Here is a 17,382-nt window from a genome sequence, read left to right as displayed (position 1 = left end):
ACCTCTTATTTACAAAAATGATCTCAACTGCTATGTGTGTTTGAGAAAAAAATGTTTTACACTCAGGAACACTAATGAAATACCTTGAAGACAATCCAAGAAATAAAATCTTTCCTACCTTCCAAGACTGCCCCCCCAAAGTTATAGAACAGATTAAAAATGAATATGTGGAAACAAACATAATTATTTCCAATAATCTTACACACACACACACACACAGAGAATGTTGTGCTAGATTAACCTAATCTTTACTGAAGGTCAACAGTCTTGTTGACAAGAAAGATAATGAATATGGCTTTTGTAAAGTTTTCAACTAATTATCACAAACGCTTAATTCTTTTGCAACCTAAACAACTAACCTGAGTATGGAATATTTATAAGATAGTTAAAAGGGTATGAACAAAAGTAAAGTACCACCAAGGTACCTTAGTTTTTTGTAACGGTCTGTGTATTAATTTAATAATTTATATAACAACTGTTTATTCTATATAAGATCATATAGAAACTGTATCTTAAGTGCTTTATTTTTCGGTCCAAGAAATTAAAAATAATAGCAAAAAAATGTATGTTCAGATAAAGAACTGGAATGTACTAACTAGGAAACCATTAATATAATGCAATATTGAAATAGAAATTATTTGTGTGTAACAAAGGTAGTCAGAAAGTTCTCAGATTGCATCTGAAGAGGATTTTAAAATTATAACCTGTAAGACAAGAAACAGTAAGCATTATTCAATATGACCAGGCTATCTCTTGAAATCTGAACCCACTGATTTATATTTCACATCTACAAAAATGTATGCATTTTACAAAACAAATTTTCAAAAGTTGGAAAGATTTGACTTTAGGTTATATAGGGAATAATACCTATAAGTACCTGCTATTGTTGTGTTAGATATATCTTTAACTTATAAGTTTAATTAAGGCTCATATATTTTGGAGGTATACTCTAAAGACATTTTATTACAGTACGCTCTTATGTATCTATGTGTATGCTACTGGAAAATTGGAACTAAAACAAATCTTTTAAAATGTATTACCCTTCAATTAAAAAAGAAAAACTAGAAAAACATCCCCTACTATTTCTCAATACTGGTTTGTTATTAACTCTTGTCTCCCAAAATGGCAGATGCAAATACATAAATTTAGCTTTAAAGAGAAGATTAAAGTGAGGAGTAGGATAAGACAGTAAGATATAAAAGAAAGTCCCTATTTACATTATCATGATTTATACCTTCCTTATTCCATGAATATTCCTATGTTGCAAATATATTGATTTCCTACAAACCACTTAGATTTCCAACGATATTTGCCTACCCTTTTAAACTGGGGGCCAAAAATGACATCATGCTAGAGTTTATTTTTTTCTGATGAAATGCCTCTTTCTAAGTGGCTTTTTCCGAACCAGCAAGATAAGCAATTTTATGGGTACCACAAATGAGGCTGGAGCAGAAACCAATGAAATGGGAATAGCAACTCTAGCCTAAATGGCAGCACAAGGAATCCCAGTTGAAAGTTACCAACCAAAGCATAAGCCTAGAAAAATAACAAAGACAAGTAAAATAGACTTGCAATGAGCAGAATTGCTTATGTCAAAGCATACATTTAAAAACATTTGTTTGATTTTTAATTACAGTAGTGGAAGCAGTTTGAAACAGTGCTGAAGTCAGTCATTGAAGATATTTGTTTTAATCATATTTAGCTAGGTACTGGCAATCTTGTTTCCTACCCCAATTTTACTTTCTAGAACTTCTTTTGAAAAAGAAGTACAGTTGACCCTTGAACAAGAGTTTGAACTGCATGGGTCCACTTACACACAGATTTTTTCCAACTGACCTGTGTAATTCAAATCTACATTATTCAAGGATTAACGGTACTCTAAGTTATTTACTTTGCTAGGGTAGGCAGAGGGATCCTTAGAAAGGGATAACACATTTGTTAGCTACATCTCTGTATGAGTCATCCTTATTTTAAGATTTTATACTTGCCATATTTTCTTCTGTTCTTCAAAAAAAATGTAAAAGGACTTAAAATGCTCACAATTATACTTTCTATAAATATTTTTTACTCAGCTGCTATTAAGTATAGCAAAGATGCCTATTAATAAAAAAATTTTCTCAACTTCTTATCATTCCGTACACTACAAAGAAAATTTATGTTAGGGCTATGTAATCTGGCAACAAAACTTCATTAATCAGAAGGGTTAGATAATTACTAACAGACCTTGTTTTGCCCAACTTTACAAAATTATTTCTATTACCTAAACTGCTTTCTTAATGTTAAATATAAATATTTAAAAATGTATTCCAGGGAACAGGGCTAGGAATTTTCACATATTCATCTTATTTAGCAATTTAAGAAGTTATGTAAAATATGATATACATATATATTCCCATACATACACACACATATAAATATGCTTCCATAACTAAATCTTGATTTTTAAAATGCTTGCACAATGTGGGGAATTTAAATATTCACTAGATTTGAGTATGTACATTTGTATTCCTTTACCACTTTAATTGAATACACCAGCAGACACATAATAAATCTAATAAATGATTTAACTGAATTGTCAGTTTGTCGTTTGCACACCCAACAGAAAACATATTTATTATGAACCTTTATTAAGTGACTCACATTTCAATATAAATCATACTAAAAAAATTTTAAGCTATTTACACTACAGTGCTGACACATTTAAAATGAAAAAAAAATTGATATAAATAAGCTCTATGGAAAAGCCTTAAGTTGTTGAAAGAGAATTCTGGCTCATATTACAAAATATATAGATATATATGTTAATGTCAGCTCTATTCTAAAACCTACAACTCCAACTCAAATGACATTTTAAAGACTCCATTTGTTTAAACCTGCAATGTTTACAGTGCATCTGGCCTTAAGTGCTTTGATACTTCACAGTTATGGACAGGCACTGAGGAATGTTACAAAGCTACATAAACTATATTTTGTAACAGACTTGGGAGCAAGTCCTTGGCTTGCTTTTTATAATTCATGAATCTTTATTACATTATTAAAAATTTTTTTCCCGCCAAAAAAAGGATTTTAAATGGTATGTACATATTTAGCACAAAACATCATCATCTTTTCTATCTTGATTTGAATGTACTGAACTATGTTGCCTTGTATCAACCAGACTTAAGAGACTTTCAGGACATAATTCCTCCTTTAAATCTTTGTTGCTATTTTCAAATTTGGAGTCCACATCAATCTTAAATTCTGTAAATTGAACATGATCCAATTTTGCTTTAACATTCTTGCCATCCATATTATTCGGTGCTCTAGTCTTTTCAGAAACATAAACATTCACAGGTTCTTCACTGATTCTTACAGATGCAACAGGTTCATGTTTAATCTGTTGTACTTCATATTTAGAATGAAGTTTGTCTGAAAAAATAGACTCCAAAGAGGTTTTGCTTATAGCACAATTCATGTTGTCAGTGTGAGGTCCAAGAACTGATGATGTGGAATCTGGTGATGTGCCTGTTTCATTAGTAGCTGTATTCTGAGCAGTGTCCTCCTCTGAGTGATATAACTTGAGCCGAATGTGCCACGCTAAACTGCATACAGCTGAAACTGTCTTGAACTGATGAACAACATTCCTTGGAATAAAATAAATGTCATTATCATACAGCTGAATCCTGGCATAGCGAATGCCTTCCCTTCTCAGTTGATTAAGTTTTGCATCATCGACCCACTGGACACACTAAAAAAAGAAATAAGGAATACTAATAAATCTTTTTCACAATAAAAATTAAACTGAAGACAGTAATGGTTTAAAATATACCTGGGACAGTGGAGGTTCATGTAAATCTAACTGCATTCGTTGAACTACTTCTAAGAAATCTTCAGCATGAAAACAAATGACATCTTTGGTTATTCGGGGTTGATCAAGCCTTAAAAAAGGAAGACATAAGGAAAAATCTGCCATTAATATTTCACTCTGTTAAGTCCTTATTAATTTAAAAGTAAAAATAGTTTACAGTCAAAACCAAAGTAATGCCTTAGAAGTAGAGTTAAATTATAATTAGCAGACCATTTGACATAATTTAAACAAAAGGATAATGCCATGAGTTTCAACATAAAAAATTCACTTCATTGTATTATAGCTATGTGTAACCATATTTTGAAAACTTAAAACAATTTGAAATGGTTAATTATGCAAGTCAAAAACCTAAGTATTTTGTCTTCAAGTGAAAATACTATATATGTCCAGCCAGTGTGGCTTGAGTGTCATCCCCGTGCACTAGGGGGTTATGGTGCAATTTGTGGTCAGGGCAACATGCCCAGTATAAGGGCATGCAGGAAGCAGCCAATCTAGGTTTCTCTCTCACATCGATGCTTTTGTCTCTCTCCCTTTCCCTTCCCCCAACTTAAAAAAAAAAAAAATCAATAAAAACATATTAAAAAATAAAAAAGAAAATATTATATAAAAATTAGAGTTAAATATGGGAAAAGGGAGTACTTTCAATAAAGACATATATAATTACAATGACACCTAAAGCCCCTAAATAACCCTTAATAAATTAAGAAATATTCATTTAAAAAGTACTAATAAAATAAACTATTACCACTCTGTTTGCTTATCTTTAAATATAATCCTTTGAAAAAATATCCAAGTTCTTCAATTAATTAGGAATATACAAATATACTTTTATAGAAAATGCTAAAAACAAAAAACAGATTTGGGGATAAAATTCTAAGCAACTAAATACAAAAAAAGTCATTCCAAGGCAAGTCATAAACAATTTTTTTATGAGAAAATCTAAAACACATGCATATACAGAAAAAGAAGGATAAAGATGATTGATTGCAGGCTTCTCCTCAAAAACAATGCAAGCCAGAAGAGAACCAATTATTTTTAAAATATTAGAAGAAAAAGTCAATCTAGAATTCTGTATCTACCAAACATACCTTCTAAAAATGAGAAATAAAAACATTTTCAGACAAACAAAAGATGAGAGAATCTATCACCAGAAGACCAGCACAAAAATGTTAAAGGACTTTTTTCAGACTGAAGGAAAATGATACTTAGATGAAAATGTAGATCTATTCAAAGGTATGTAGAGCACAAGAAATAGTAAATATGGGGGTATTTTATTCTCACTTTTACAATCCCTTTGGAAATACTTCCTTATAGCTAAAGTAGCATATTGAGGCGGGGGTGGGGGAGGTTATAGCATATGTAAAGTACAAATGTATGACAATAATTAGCACACAGTCCAGAAATGGGGGAGGGAGGATAAATGGCAGTATGCTATTGAAAGGTTCTTAACACATGACATAGAGAGATATATATTTGAAGCTAGATTGTGATCATTTTAGAGCAACCACTAATAAGCAAATAGTGAAGGTATAACGGAATGCTATAAAAGATAGGAAAGAGGGGAAAGAATAAAAATCAAGAAGCAAATGGGGAAAAGATGGTAAATTTAAATCCAAAATTACTGATGATCTAAATACTCCAATTAAAAGGCAGTTTATGCCCTGGCCGGTTTGGCTCAGCGGTTAGAGTGTCGGCCTGCGGTCCCGAGAGACCCGGGTTCGGTTCCCGCTAAGGGCACGTACCTCGGTTGCAGTTTGTCCCCGGCCCTGGTTGGTCGTGTGGGTGGCAGCCACTCGATGTATCCCTTCACATCGATGTTTCTCTCTCTCTCTGTTCCTCTCTCTCCCTCCCGCTCCATCTGAACAAAAAATGGAAAAATGTCCTCGGGTGAGGAAAAAAAATAAAATGAAATAAAATAAAAGCAGTTTATCACTGAATTTTTAAAAACAAGATATGTGGTATCTACATAAAATAATACAGACACACAGGTGAAAAGACAAAGAATGGACAAAGATATAACATGCAAACACTAATGATAAGAAATAGAGAAGAAAGCAGATTAATGGTTGCCTAAGAGTTGAAGAAGATGTAATAGCCAAAAAGTCCAATCCATAAACAAGGTATATTTCTTTTTGAGGTAATAAAGTAATTGTGGTGATAGTTGCACAATTCTGTGAATATACTCAAATCCACTGAATTATATATACTTTAAATGGGTGAAGTGTATGTTATGTGAATTATACCTCAATAAAGCCATTACCAAAGAAAAATACATGCAGAAAAAACAAAACAAAAAAACCCTAGCAAAGCTGAAAGGGGAAGCAATCACATCCGAAGTTACAGTTGGAGATTAATAACAAGACAAAGTAAGTAAGAATACAGAAGACTTGCACCACATTGTCAACAAGGTTGACTTAATTGCCATTAATAGAGCACTATACCCCAACAGCAGACAGAACATTCATCAAGATAGTCCATAAAACAAACCCCAGTAAATAAAGACAAATTATACAGAATATGTTCTCCGGCCACAAGGGAATTAAACTGAAAATCAACAACAACGCCCCCAAAATATCTGGAAAGAAGTTTTCAAATATTGAAAAGTAAACAGCATTCTTCTTCTCAATAATCCACAGTATTTTTTAAAAGACACCAGAAAATGTTTAAAATTCTGAACTGTGTAATAATGAAAACTCAAGATCAACATATGTGGAATATAGCTAACATAGTGCTTAAATTTTACTTTTAAATACCTACATTAGAAAAAGTCTCAAATCAATAATCTAAGCTTCTAACTTAAGCTAGAAAGAGAAGAGCAAGTTCTTTCTTAAAAGAAAAAAATAAAGACCAGAAACAATAAAATAGAAAATAAGATAGAAAAAAAATCAATGAAATAAATGGCTGATTCATGGAAAAGATCAATAAAATTAATGAATTCTGGCACGACATTAATATAAATATAAAAATCATTAACAATATTAGCATGTTGAATCCAGCACTATTTAGTGTATTATCGTAAATATTATCAGATGTATATATATAATATACCATATATAATTATGTCTAGAACTAGGTATATATCAGATATACACACATACCTGCTCTTGGTTATTCCATATTGTCATATATGTATATAACCATATACAAGTATGTATGATAATACAAAATAACCAAGAGAAGTTTTTAAAAATATTTTTTTCTTTATTGATTTTAGAGAGAGAGGAAGGGAGAAGAAAGAGACAGAATCATCGATGAAAGAACAACAATCGACCGCCTCCTGCATGCCCCTCACATGCCCCCACTTGGGACCAGGCCCACAACCTGGGCATGTGCCCTGACCAGGAATCAAACTGGCGACCTCTTGGTGCATGGGTTGATGCTCACCACTGAGCCACACTGACTGGGCCCAAAAGAGGTTTTTAATCCCAGAAACAGAAATGGAATTACAGGATCTTTGATGTAAGTATATGTTTGATTTTATAAGAAACTGCCAAAATTGCCCTGGCCAGTGTGGCTCAGTTGGTTGAGTGTAATCCCATACACCAAGAGGTCGCCGGTTCGATTCCAGGTCAGGGCACATGCCCAGGTTATGGGCCTGATCCCCAGTGGGGGGAATGCAGGAGGCGGCCAATTGATGTTCTCTCTCATCGATGTTTCTATCTCTCCCTCTCCCTTCCTCTCTCTCTAAAATCAATAAAAAAAAATTTTTTAATAAAATAAAAAATTATTATTAGCAATTTTAGTGGGTATGTAGTGCTATCTCACTGTAGTTTTAATCTACAATTTTCTTATGGTACAATTATACGGAACAACTTTTAAAGTCAACATTTGTAGAATAGAGCTGAAGTGGTGCTCAGAAACTTAGTTTTCAATATTTATATAAGAAGAACAAGTTTTTTCCTCAAAAAGAATAAATAAAGAGCATCTGTGCATCTTTTTAAAAATGTATGTTCAAATATTTGCCCAATTTTAATTGGATTCTTTGTTGTCTTACTTTTTTTCAATGTTTGCCACTCTGCTATACTTTTAAAAAATATATATTGTTATCGATTTTTAAAGAGAGAGGAAGATACAAGAGAGAGATAGAGAGAAACATCGATATGGGAGGGAACCATCCATCAGCTGCCTCTACATGCCCCACAACCTGGGCATGTGCCCTGACCCAAAACTGAATCACGGGATGATGCCCAACTAACTGAGCCACACTAGCCAGGGTTGTTTCCTTATTCTTGAATTGTTAAGAGTGCTTTATATATTTAGGTATGTCATTCACAAATATGCACACACACCCACCTCAAATATTTTCTCCCAGTCTGCAACCCACTTTTCATTAGCTTTTTTGTTTTGTTTTATTAATCCTCACCTCACCTGAGGATATTTTTTCCATTGATTTTTTCAGGGAGAGTGGCAGGGAGGGAGGGAGGGAGGGAGGGAGGGAGGGAAGGAAGGGGAAGGAAGAAAGAAACATAGTGTGAAAAACATCAATTGGTTGCCTCCTGCACACACCCCTGTTGGGGCCAGGATCAAACCTGCAACCCAGATATGGCAACGTGCCCTTGACTAGGAATCAAACCTGAGCCCCTTAGGTGGTTAGGCCAAAGCTCTAAACACTGAGCCACATCAGCCAGGGCTCATTATCTTAATTATATCATTTTTTCTTATGATTCATGAAACTTTTACTTAATGTAAAATTTCCTCCAATGTTTTATTCTACAAGTTTTATAGCTTTAATAGTTACATTTAGTTCTATGATCCATTTTAATATTTTTGTATGGTGTGACATAAGAATCAAGTTCATTGTTTTTCATTTTTGTTTTTGTGTATGGATGCCCTGTTTTTCTAGCACCATTTCTTGAAAAGACTCCTTTCCCCACTGAATTAGCTTGGCAACTTCACTAATAATCAATCAGCACTGGATACTATTCTGTTCCATTAATCTTAGTTTATCTTTATACCAATACCACCCTCTATTAATTACTATTGCTTCAAAGTAAGCTTTAAAATGACAGGCAGTGTAGTGTAAATCCTCCAACATTATCCTTCCCCCACCACTCCAAGACTGTTTTTCCTATATGAGGTTCTTTGTATTTCTATAAGAAAAATGTGTTGGGTTTGAATTATGATTGGGTTGATTTATAGATCATTTGGGAAGGAATTGACATAATATTGAGTCTTCCAATCCATAGACAAGGTACATGGCTCCATTTATGTAAGTCCTTAATTTTTCTAAGTAGTGTTTTGTAGTTTTCAGCATCTGTCATATATTTTTCAAATTTATCTAAGTATGTCAGGTTTTTATGCTATTGTAAGTGGCATTGTTTTTTCTACTACATTTTTCAAATGTTTATTGCTAATACATAGAAATACAATAGACTTTTAATATTGTGTTATCCCAAGACTGATAAATTTGCTTATTAATTTTAGTACTTTTTGTAGACTTAAAATTTTCTCTGTACACAATTATTTTGTCTTACTCTAAGACCCTGTAATTCCATTTCTATGTATTTACTAAAATAAAATCATGTGTATGTAAAGGCTTGTAAGTGAATATTCACAACAGCTTTATTCATAAAACTAGAAACAACTCAAAGTCTACCATCAGATGAATGAATAAATCAGTTGTTATATATCCATATAATAATATATATACAATTCAGCAACAAGAAGAAATGAACTACTAATACATGTAACAATGTAGATTGAATCTCAAAACATGCTGAGCGAAAGAAGTCAGGCATCATGTATGATCCTATTTACCTAAGATCCTAGACTAGGCAATACTAACCTATGAAGACAAGAAACCTGATTCAAGAATGTCTAGAGCTGAGGTAAGAATGGGAGATATTAACTGCTAAGGGATATGAAGGGGAAAAAAATGTTCTATTATCTTAGTTGCGGTAGTGGTAACATGACTATATACATTTGTCAAAACACATCAAACTATATACTTATAATGAGCATGTGTGTTATTCAATATAAATTATACTTCAATGGTTGATTTTTCCAATAACTGAATTTCAAAGAAGCAACCTCAAATATATAAATCTACAGGGTAGGGGCACAATAAGTTTACAGTTGTGAGTATGCAAAATAATTTTTGTATTACTATTTATTAATTATTGTATTATTTTCCACATGAACTATAAACCTACTTTTGCCCCACCCTGCATATGAATCCTTCATAATACCTAAAGAGCCATTTAATTTGATCAATACTTCATAAGCCTGTCTAGCTGAAGATTTCTATAAAGTCTAAATCAATACTAGTCTTTTATTTCAAACTGGTATTAAGCCTGGCTTTAAGATAAAGTCAGGAATTTAGTACTCTAATACCTAATGTCTTCTTGAGAAAAAAAGCAGAATTCCAAATGCTGAGGGAAAAAAAGAAGCATCAACTTCCTTAGTAGAGCTTAATTTAAAACCAAAGAATAATAATAAAGGGACCATAAACCATGTTTATATCAGAGTCATGAAGCCATCTTATAGCACAAGAACACAAAATTATTTTCTTGCCATCTTTAGTATTAAAAGATTAAAGCAGCATTAATAAAAGAAACAAATTGTATTTTACAACAGTGGGAAAACTCATATCTCACTCTAAAATCTGTGTCAAGCCGCCCTGGCCGGTTTGGCTCAGCGGTTAGAGCGTCGGCCTGCGGTCCGGAGAGACCCGGGTTCGGTTCCTGCTAAGGGCATGTACCTTGGTTGCAGTTTGTCCCCGGCCCTGGTTGGTCGTGCGGGTGGCAGCCACTTGACGTGTCCCTTTCACATCGATGTTTCTCTCTCTCTCTCTCTCCCTCCTGCTCTATCTGAACAAAAAATGAAAAAGTGTCCTTGGGTGAGGATAAAAAAAAAAAAATAAAATAAAATAAAATCTGTGTCAAGCCTTGTCCGGTTTGGCTCAGCGGTTAGCTGCTTTTAGCAAACGTCTTTAAACAAATCAATTAAAATGAAAACTTCTTACAAAAAAATAAAATAATAAAATAAAATCTGTCTCAAACATATTCTTAAATCTAGCCACCTAACTTAATAGTATAGTAGTGTAGTCCCTACACTATGAAATTGCTAGCCACAAAGTATTCTTTTATTCAATAGATATTTATTGGGAACTACGATGGGCCTGTGAAGGACATCACACAATCTCTAATCTCAAATCACACATATAGTGGAGGAGAGAGTACATACCAACAATAATTTAAGCTTAAAGAGATTTTAACAAAGTGTTAAGGCCATGAAGCAGGAATATTTATCTCTGAAAGAAAGTGTAAATATGTATGTAGCTAACTTTACTGAACACTCTAAATTAGATTTCACCCTAAATAATTCTTTTTCTGATTTTTTTTTTTTTTAATCCTCACCCGAGGATATTTTTCCATTTTTTGTACAGATAGAGTGGGAGGGAGAGAGAGAGAGAAACATCGACGTGAAGGGACACATCGAGTGGCTGCCACCCGCACGACCGAAGTACGTGCCCTTAGCGGGAACCAAACCCGGGTCTCTCCAGACCGCAGGCCGACGCTCTAACCGCTGAGCCAAACTGGCCAGGGCCACCCTAAATAATTCTTTAAAAAATATGTTTTTATTGATTTTAGAAGAGAGATGAAGGGAGAGAGAGAGAAAAACATTGATGTGAAAGAGACACTGATCAGCTGCCTCCTGCACACCCTCTACTGGGGATCAAGCCTGTAACCTGGGCATGTGCCATGACTAGGAACTGAATCTGCAACCTTTTGATGCAGGGGACGATGCTCAACCAACTGAGCCACACAGGCAAGGGCCCTAAATAATTCTTTTTTTTTTCTTCTTTTTTTTTTTTATCCTCACCTGAGGACATTTTTCGATATTTTGTTCAGATAGAGTGGGAGGGGGGGAGAGAGAGAGAGAAACATCGACGTGAAAGGGACACATCGAGTGGCTGCCACCCGCACGACCCAACCAGGGCCGGGGACAAACACAACCAAGATACGTGCCCTTAGCGGGAACCGAACCTGGGTCTTTCCAGACCGCAGGCCGATGCTCTAACCGCTGAGCCAAACCAGCCAGGGCAATAATTCTTGATGCCATTATCAAATCCTTTATATCAAACATTCAATAGAAATTTCATTAATTGAACTAGGAGTTTGTAATTATTTCAGAGATAAACTTAGTGTTTTAAACCAGATTATAGAAAGAGCACAGAAACTATATGGAAATAAGCACAGATATTTGAAAATAACCATTTAAGCTAAACACCATTCATAAATTATTATTGAATTATAAACTATTAGTATTGTTTTCTTAAGATCTCTTAGGGTTAGTTCAGTACTAGCTACTTTGTATACATGAAATGGATAAAGTTTCATTTATGTTAAGAAAGGTCAGTTTATGTTGGCTTCCCCACTCATATTATTTATAAAATATTATAAATTCACAAAAGGTCAACTTTGTATTGGTGGCCCTTGAAGATAAAATTTCCTCACACAGAAAATACAAGTTATATTTTTTATAATATCTTAGAAAACTATACAATATTGAAATTTTATATTTTCAGGATTTAAAAGTTGACTTTTACTTAGAAAATGTTCTTACATATTTAGTTTCTAGTTCAATTGCTTTAATAAGTAAAATAGTATATTTTAACTTAAGTTTCATATCTAAATAGTACTTAGTTTGAAAACAAAAACCTAACAGAGTAAACTTATCTTACAGTATCAATATAGCTTTGCTATGTTTTTTTATCAATAAATGGAAATTTTCTTAATTATGGAATGATACCTTAAATATATAAAGAGAATTTTTTTTTAATCTATAAAAAGATTCAAGGTGAAACTTGCAAGTGAAGCTGGAAAAAATTACTATACCAAACATTTGCAGGGAACAGCAAGTAGGATAGTGTAAAGAGAAAACACAAGAGTCTGGAGTCAGATTTGAAGTCAGTCTCAGCTCTACTACTTATTAACTGTATAACTATGATAATGTTATTTGACAGCCTTAAGCCTCCTTGTGTGACAAATATGGGCCTGGGATTAGTTGAGAAAAATCAAATGAACATTTGTAAGTGGGCATAGAGTACACCAAATGAAGATTAGTTTTTCTGTTACCTTAGATAATTGTTTTCACCTCTAGTTACTTAGAAATGAAATTATTTCAGTCAAACCCAAAAGACTAGGTTCTAGCAACTGAAAATCTTTTTTAGTGCAGTCAGTTATAATATTCAAATACAAAGAAAGTACTCCCCCATCCCACTTCCCACAGTAAGGAAAATTTCTGAGAAACTTCCCAAGAAAATTGTAGAAGCCAAGAAAACATTTCATTAAAAAAGCAGTAGTTAATATGTACCACTCTCCACAGTGCACAGCCTTCAACACTCCAACAGCAGCTGTAGTCTGTCGTTCAAAACCTTGTCCTATATGATCTGCATGAGCTCTTGTCCTGTCTTCAAAGAGCATCTCACGGGGCTCACTAGTTCGAGGTAGGTACTGCAGGTTTTTTATTTCATTGGTAGTTCTGTTTTTAAAAAAAAATTACATTTATATTTTATATATATATATTATATAGACAGGGGGAGAGGGGAGGTGGATAGGCCTATGTGTTAAGGCTTAACTGCCCTCAAACATTTGTCTTGATGTACTGCCAACAAGCATTTAGTAACCACATAATTCAGAGAAAGAACATTTTAAATCATCTGCTCCCAAACCAAGTTCTATTTTTAAGTTGAACAAATACAAACAATACATATATAATCCACTCCTTTTCTTAACACACCCTTTATAAGTGAATGGTTTTTTTTGTTTGTTTTTAATCCTCACCCAAGGATGTTTTTATTGAATTTTAGAAAGAGAGAGAAATACTGATGTGACAGAGCAACACTGATCTATTGCTTCCTGTATGCACCCCTACCAGAGATCAAACCTGCAACCTAGGTATGTGCCCTGACGGGAATTGAACTCACAACATTTTTGGTGTACAGGATGATGCTCCAACCAACTAAGACCCTTGGCCTGGGCCATAAGTGGAAGTTTTAAGGCAATATATCTTGGATAAGAAACTAAATTACAGATGGTGTGGTTTACCCAGGATTCCCTGTACGTACCCAGAATATTTATCTGAAGTTTGGGTCTAACCTGTGGTAGCATGCCCCCAATCAGGTCACATGTCTAACACAAGGTATATATCTGGAACAAACAGGTAACTTAAAAAAATGCATTAATTTAATATTTACAGAACATCTACCATATGTCAGGTATTATCTAGGCACTGAAGCTAGAGAACAAGACAACAGTGAATAAAACAAGTTCCCTACTCTTGTGGCAGTTTATATTCTAGTGACAGGAAGACCAAAAAAAAAAAAAGCAAGAAAACAATGAGCATTAAGTGCCTCCAAAAAACATGCATGACTTATTGGAGGTTGAAAGAAAACTTTAGCTCCCTCTTAGAGGACAGCCATCTCCCATTGGCCCTCTCCTCCACTGCTCACCACCTAGAATTCACATGTGCACAGAAGCTGCTGACTTAGCCTCATTCATTGCAAAAACCCTCTCCAATTTTGCTGTAGAAGGGGAAAAGGGTGAGAAGAATCTCTTTGACTAAGAATCATCATCTTAATTATCTTTCTGTATGGTTTTTCTGTTACTTTCAAAGACAAATACAGATTGCCCCATAATTTTCTCCTGTCATCCTAGTCTATCCCTTAGGATCTCTTCCTTATTAGTTCTCTAATTTTCCACCATCAATCTCTACAAATTACTGCTCTTTGTGCACTCCTGCATTACAGTCTTATTACACATACACACACAGATGATGTCATAACTTTTTTGCTCTTTGCGATTAATGTTCTAATGGTGTCAGAAAGGTGGATGATATTGCTTCCTGTGGAAAACTAAGAGGCTTTCAAGCCCACAAGTTTGGTATCATTAACATCACATTTTAATGAATTAAGACTTTATATAAAGCACTTAGCATAGTGCTTAGGGCAATGTTGCTATTAGTTTCTTCATACTGGAAGGTGATATCAAATTATCACATATACCACAGATTTGTAATCCCTGAGGTGCAGGCTAATTCCTTAAGGGGCTGCTGAACTCTCTTAAATTATATGGAAAAGGTTATACATATCCTTATCATTCTGGGTAAGGCTTTCAAATTCTCAGAATGATTTATAAATCCAAGTTAAGAACCACTAAGAAACACCAATTTTACTACTTACCAACTACTTATAAATTATCTTATAAAAATTTCATTCAACCATTAAAAATTTACTTAGCAATAAGCACTCTTTAGGTTCTAGAGACTCATTAGTAAAAAGCACAACGCAGTCCCTGCCCTCATGCAGTTTCTCATATAGTTTCTCAATGACCATTTCTCTGTTGTTGTTTTTTTCCTTTTTAAATTAATTATCTCTATGACCAGTGAAACCATTTTTAGTTATCTAAGAAAAATGTATTATTTTCCCCAGCCATCACCCACTCTGTTTCTCTCAATGTTAACCTAGTGTACATTTTTCTACACTTTTCTCTGTGCTCATATATATATTTATACATGTTTTTCATTTCTCCTCATAAGAACAGAATCATACCGCACATATTACTCTACATTTTACTCTTTTCAAGGGTCATGAATATCCTTCCAGATCAACAAACATAAACAATTCATTTATTTTAACTATTTCACCATATTCTTTAATGCAAATGTGTCAAAATAAATCTTTTTTTATTTACATATGTTATTGAATTTTTAGAGAGAGAGGAAAGGGAGAGAGAGAAACATCAATGCAAGAGAGAAACACTGATCCTTCTGCAGGCCCCCCATGAGGGATGGAGCCTGCAACTCAGGCATGTACCATGACTGAGAATCTTTCAGTCCATGGGAGGTCACTCAATCCAGAGCCATACCAGCTGGGCAAAATAAATCAATCTTAATAAATAAGTCTTAATTCATTAAATAAATCTTCCCTTTCCCAATATACTTTGATCTCTTTGATCTGTTTGTGTACTCTATCCTATTCTGAAGATCTTTTTGAGCTTGATAGTAATTTTTATTACCTATTAACAAACCAAGGACCCCTCACTTATTTCTCTTTCACAATTTTCTTGGCTATTTGCTGGCTTTATTCTTCCTTAAAAACTTTTAAAAATTTTATCCAGTGCTAGAAGTATTAGTCCAATTGAAATGCTAAAAGTTTCAAAGGACTTTTTTATAGAGAGAGGAAGGGAGAGAGAGATAGAAACATAGATGTGAGAGAGAAACATTGATCAACCAGGAACTGAACCAGGACCTCTCAGTCCATGGGACGATGTTCAATCCACTGACCCACGCAGGTCGGGCAGGAATATCATTTTTATCCAATCCAAAATACAGTAGGGTTTTCCATTTGTTTAGATCTTATTTTATATCCTCTATGTTTTACTTTTCTTAACATGGTTTCTAAATATTTCTTTTTATTCTTCTTCTTTATTGATTTTAGAGAGAGAGGAAGGGAGAGGGAGAGAGGGTTAGAAACATCGATGAGAAGACATCAATTGGCCGCCTTCTGCATGCCCCCCACTAGGGATCTGGCCCATAACCTGGGCATGTGCCCTGACCGGGAATTGAACCAGTGACCTCTTGGTGCATGGGTCGACACTCAACCACCGAGCCACACCAGCCGGGCCTAAATATTTCTTATTAAACTTATTCCAAATAGTTTATAATATCTCTACTGTGAATGACAATATTTCCATATCTAATTCGTTTATTGTTATTTGCTTATATTTCTAATGTCTTATTTATATTTGATATATTTTTAAAAACTGTATCAGCATATGTAGCCATTTTTTAATTCAAACCCCAATTATGCCCTAAACTTTCCCCTTCTTCTCCCTCCAATTATACACACAAACATACACACAGCAATACAAATTTGTATCCAACATACCTTTTCCTTTTGAAAGGTGACTTTGGCATATCAGCCACAGGGATCATTTGTTCTCCTGGGCGTACCCACATGATGGGACCATCATCACTATCTTTTCGACTGTCTAATTTTAGACTAGATAGTGTCCCCCATGGCAGTGTACACTAGAAGCAAATAATTACATAAAAATCTGTTATTTTCAAAATGTATCTTTAAATATATATTAAAGAATACTACTGCCCCTTGACAAACTTACACATATACTTTTAAACTTATGTGCTTGAAATATATTCCTATACTGAATATATTCCTATATATTCACACATTTTTCATCAAAAAACTCTATTCCATACAAAGAGAGTAATTATTTTTGGGTGATTCCCTCCCAACTCTGTCACAGATATGATTCACTATATTCATCATTTGTTATTCTTTCTTCTCCCAAATATATGATGTTAATAAGTTGCCAAAATAAGGAAGTGTTCTCCATGAGAATCTATAAAAATAAACAATTGAATTAATAAATAGATACCTAAAAAAAAAGATACCACTTTAATCAGTTATCATCAAAACCTAATAAAACAAAAAGAAAAAACAAAACAAAATCAAATTATATTTCTCTTTAGTAGCTGTTTGAAAAGACTACTAGTCTAAAAAATAGATT

The 17,382-nt window shown here is 33.8% G+C and overlaps 1 protein-coding gene across 1 annotated transcript in view; it reads right to left on the bottom strand.

The window, feature by feature from the left end:
- Positions 1-2,586: 2,586 nt before the first annotated feature.
- Positions 2,587-17,382, bottom strand: part of RSBN1L (round spermatid basic protein 1 like) — an 89,429-nt gene continuing 74,633 nt past the window's right edge. The window contains exons 5-8 of the mRNA XM_036246921.1: positions 16,740-16,882; positions 13,166-13,333; positions 3,809-3,917; positions 2,587-3,727 (exon numbers count right to left, since the gene is read on the bottom strand). Coding sequence (XP_036102814.1) covers positions 3,086-3,727; positions 3,809-3,917; positions 13,166-13,333; positions 16,740-16,882 — 1,062 coding nt within the window. The 3' untranslated portion in view covers positions 2,587-3,085. The remainder of the gene's footprint in view (positions 3,728-3,808; positions 3,918-13,165; positions 13,334-16,739; positions 16,883-17,382) is intronic.

This window comes from Molossus molossus, unplaced genomic scaffold, assembly GCF_014108415.1.
Source record: "Molossus molossus isolate mMolMol1 unplaced genomic scaffold, mMolMol1.p scaffold_m16_p_7, whole genome shotgun sequence".
NCBI classification, from domain to species: domain Eukaryota; kingdom Metazoa; phylum Chordata; class Mammalia; order Chiroptera; family Molossidae; genus Molossus; species Molossus molossus.
The sequence above is the reverse complement of the archived record's forward strand: the minus strand, read 5'-3'. Positions and strand labels throughout refer to the sequence as shown.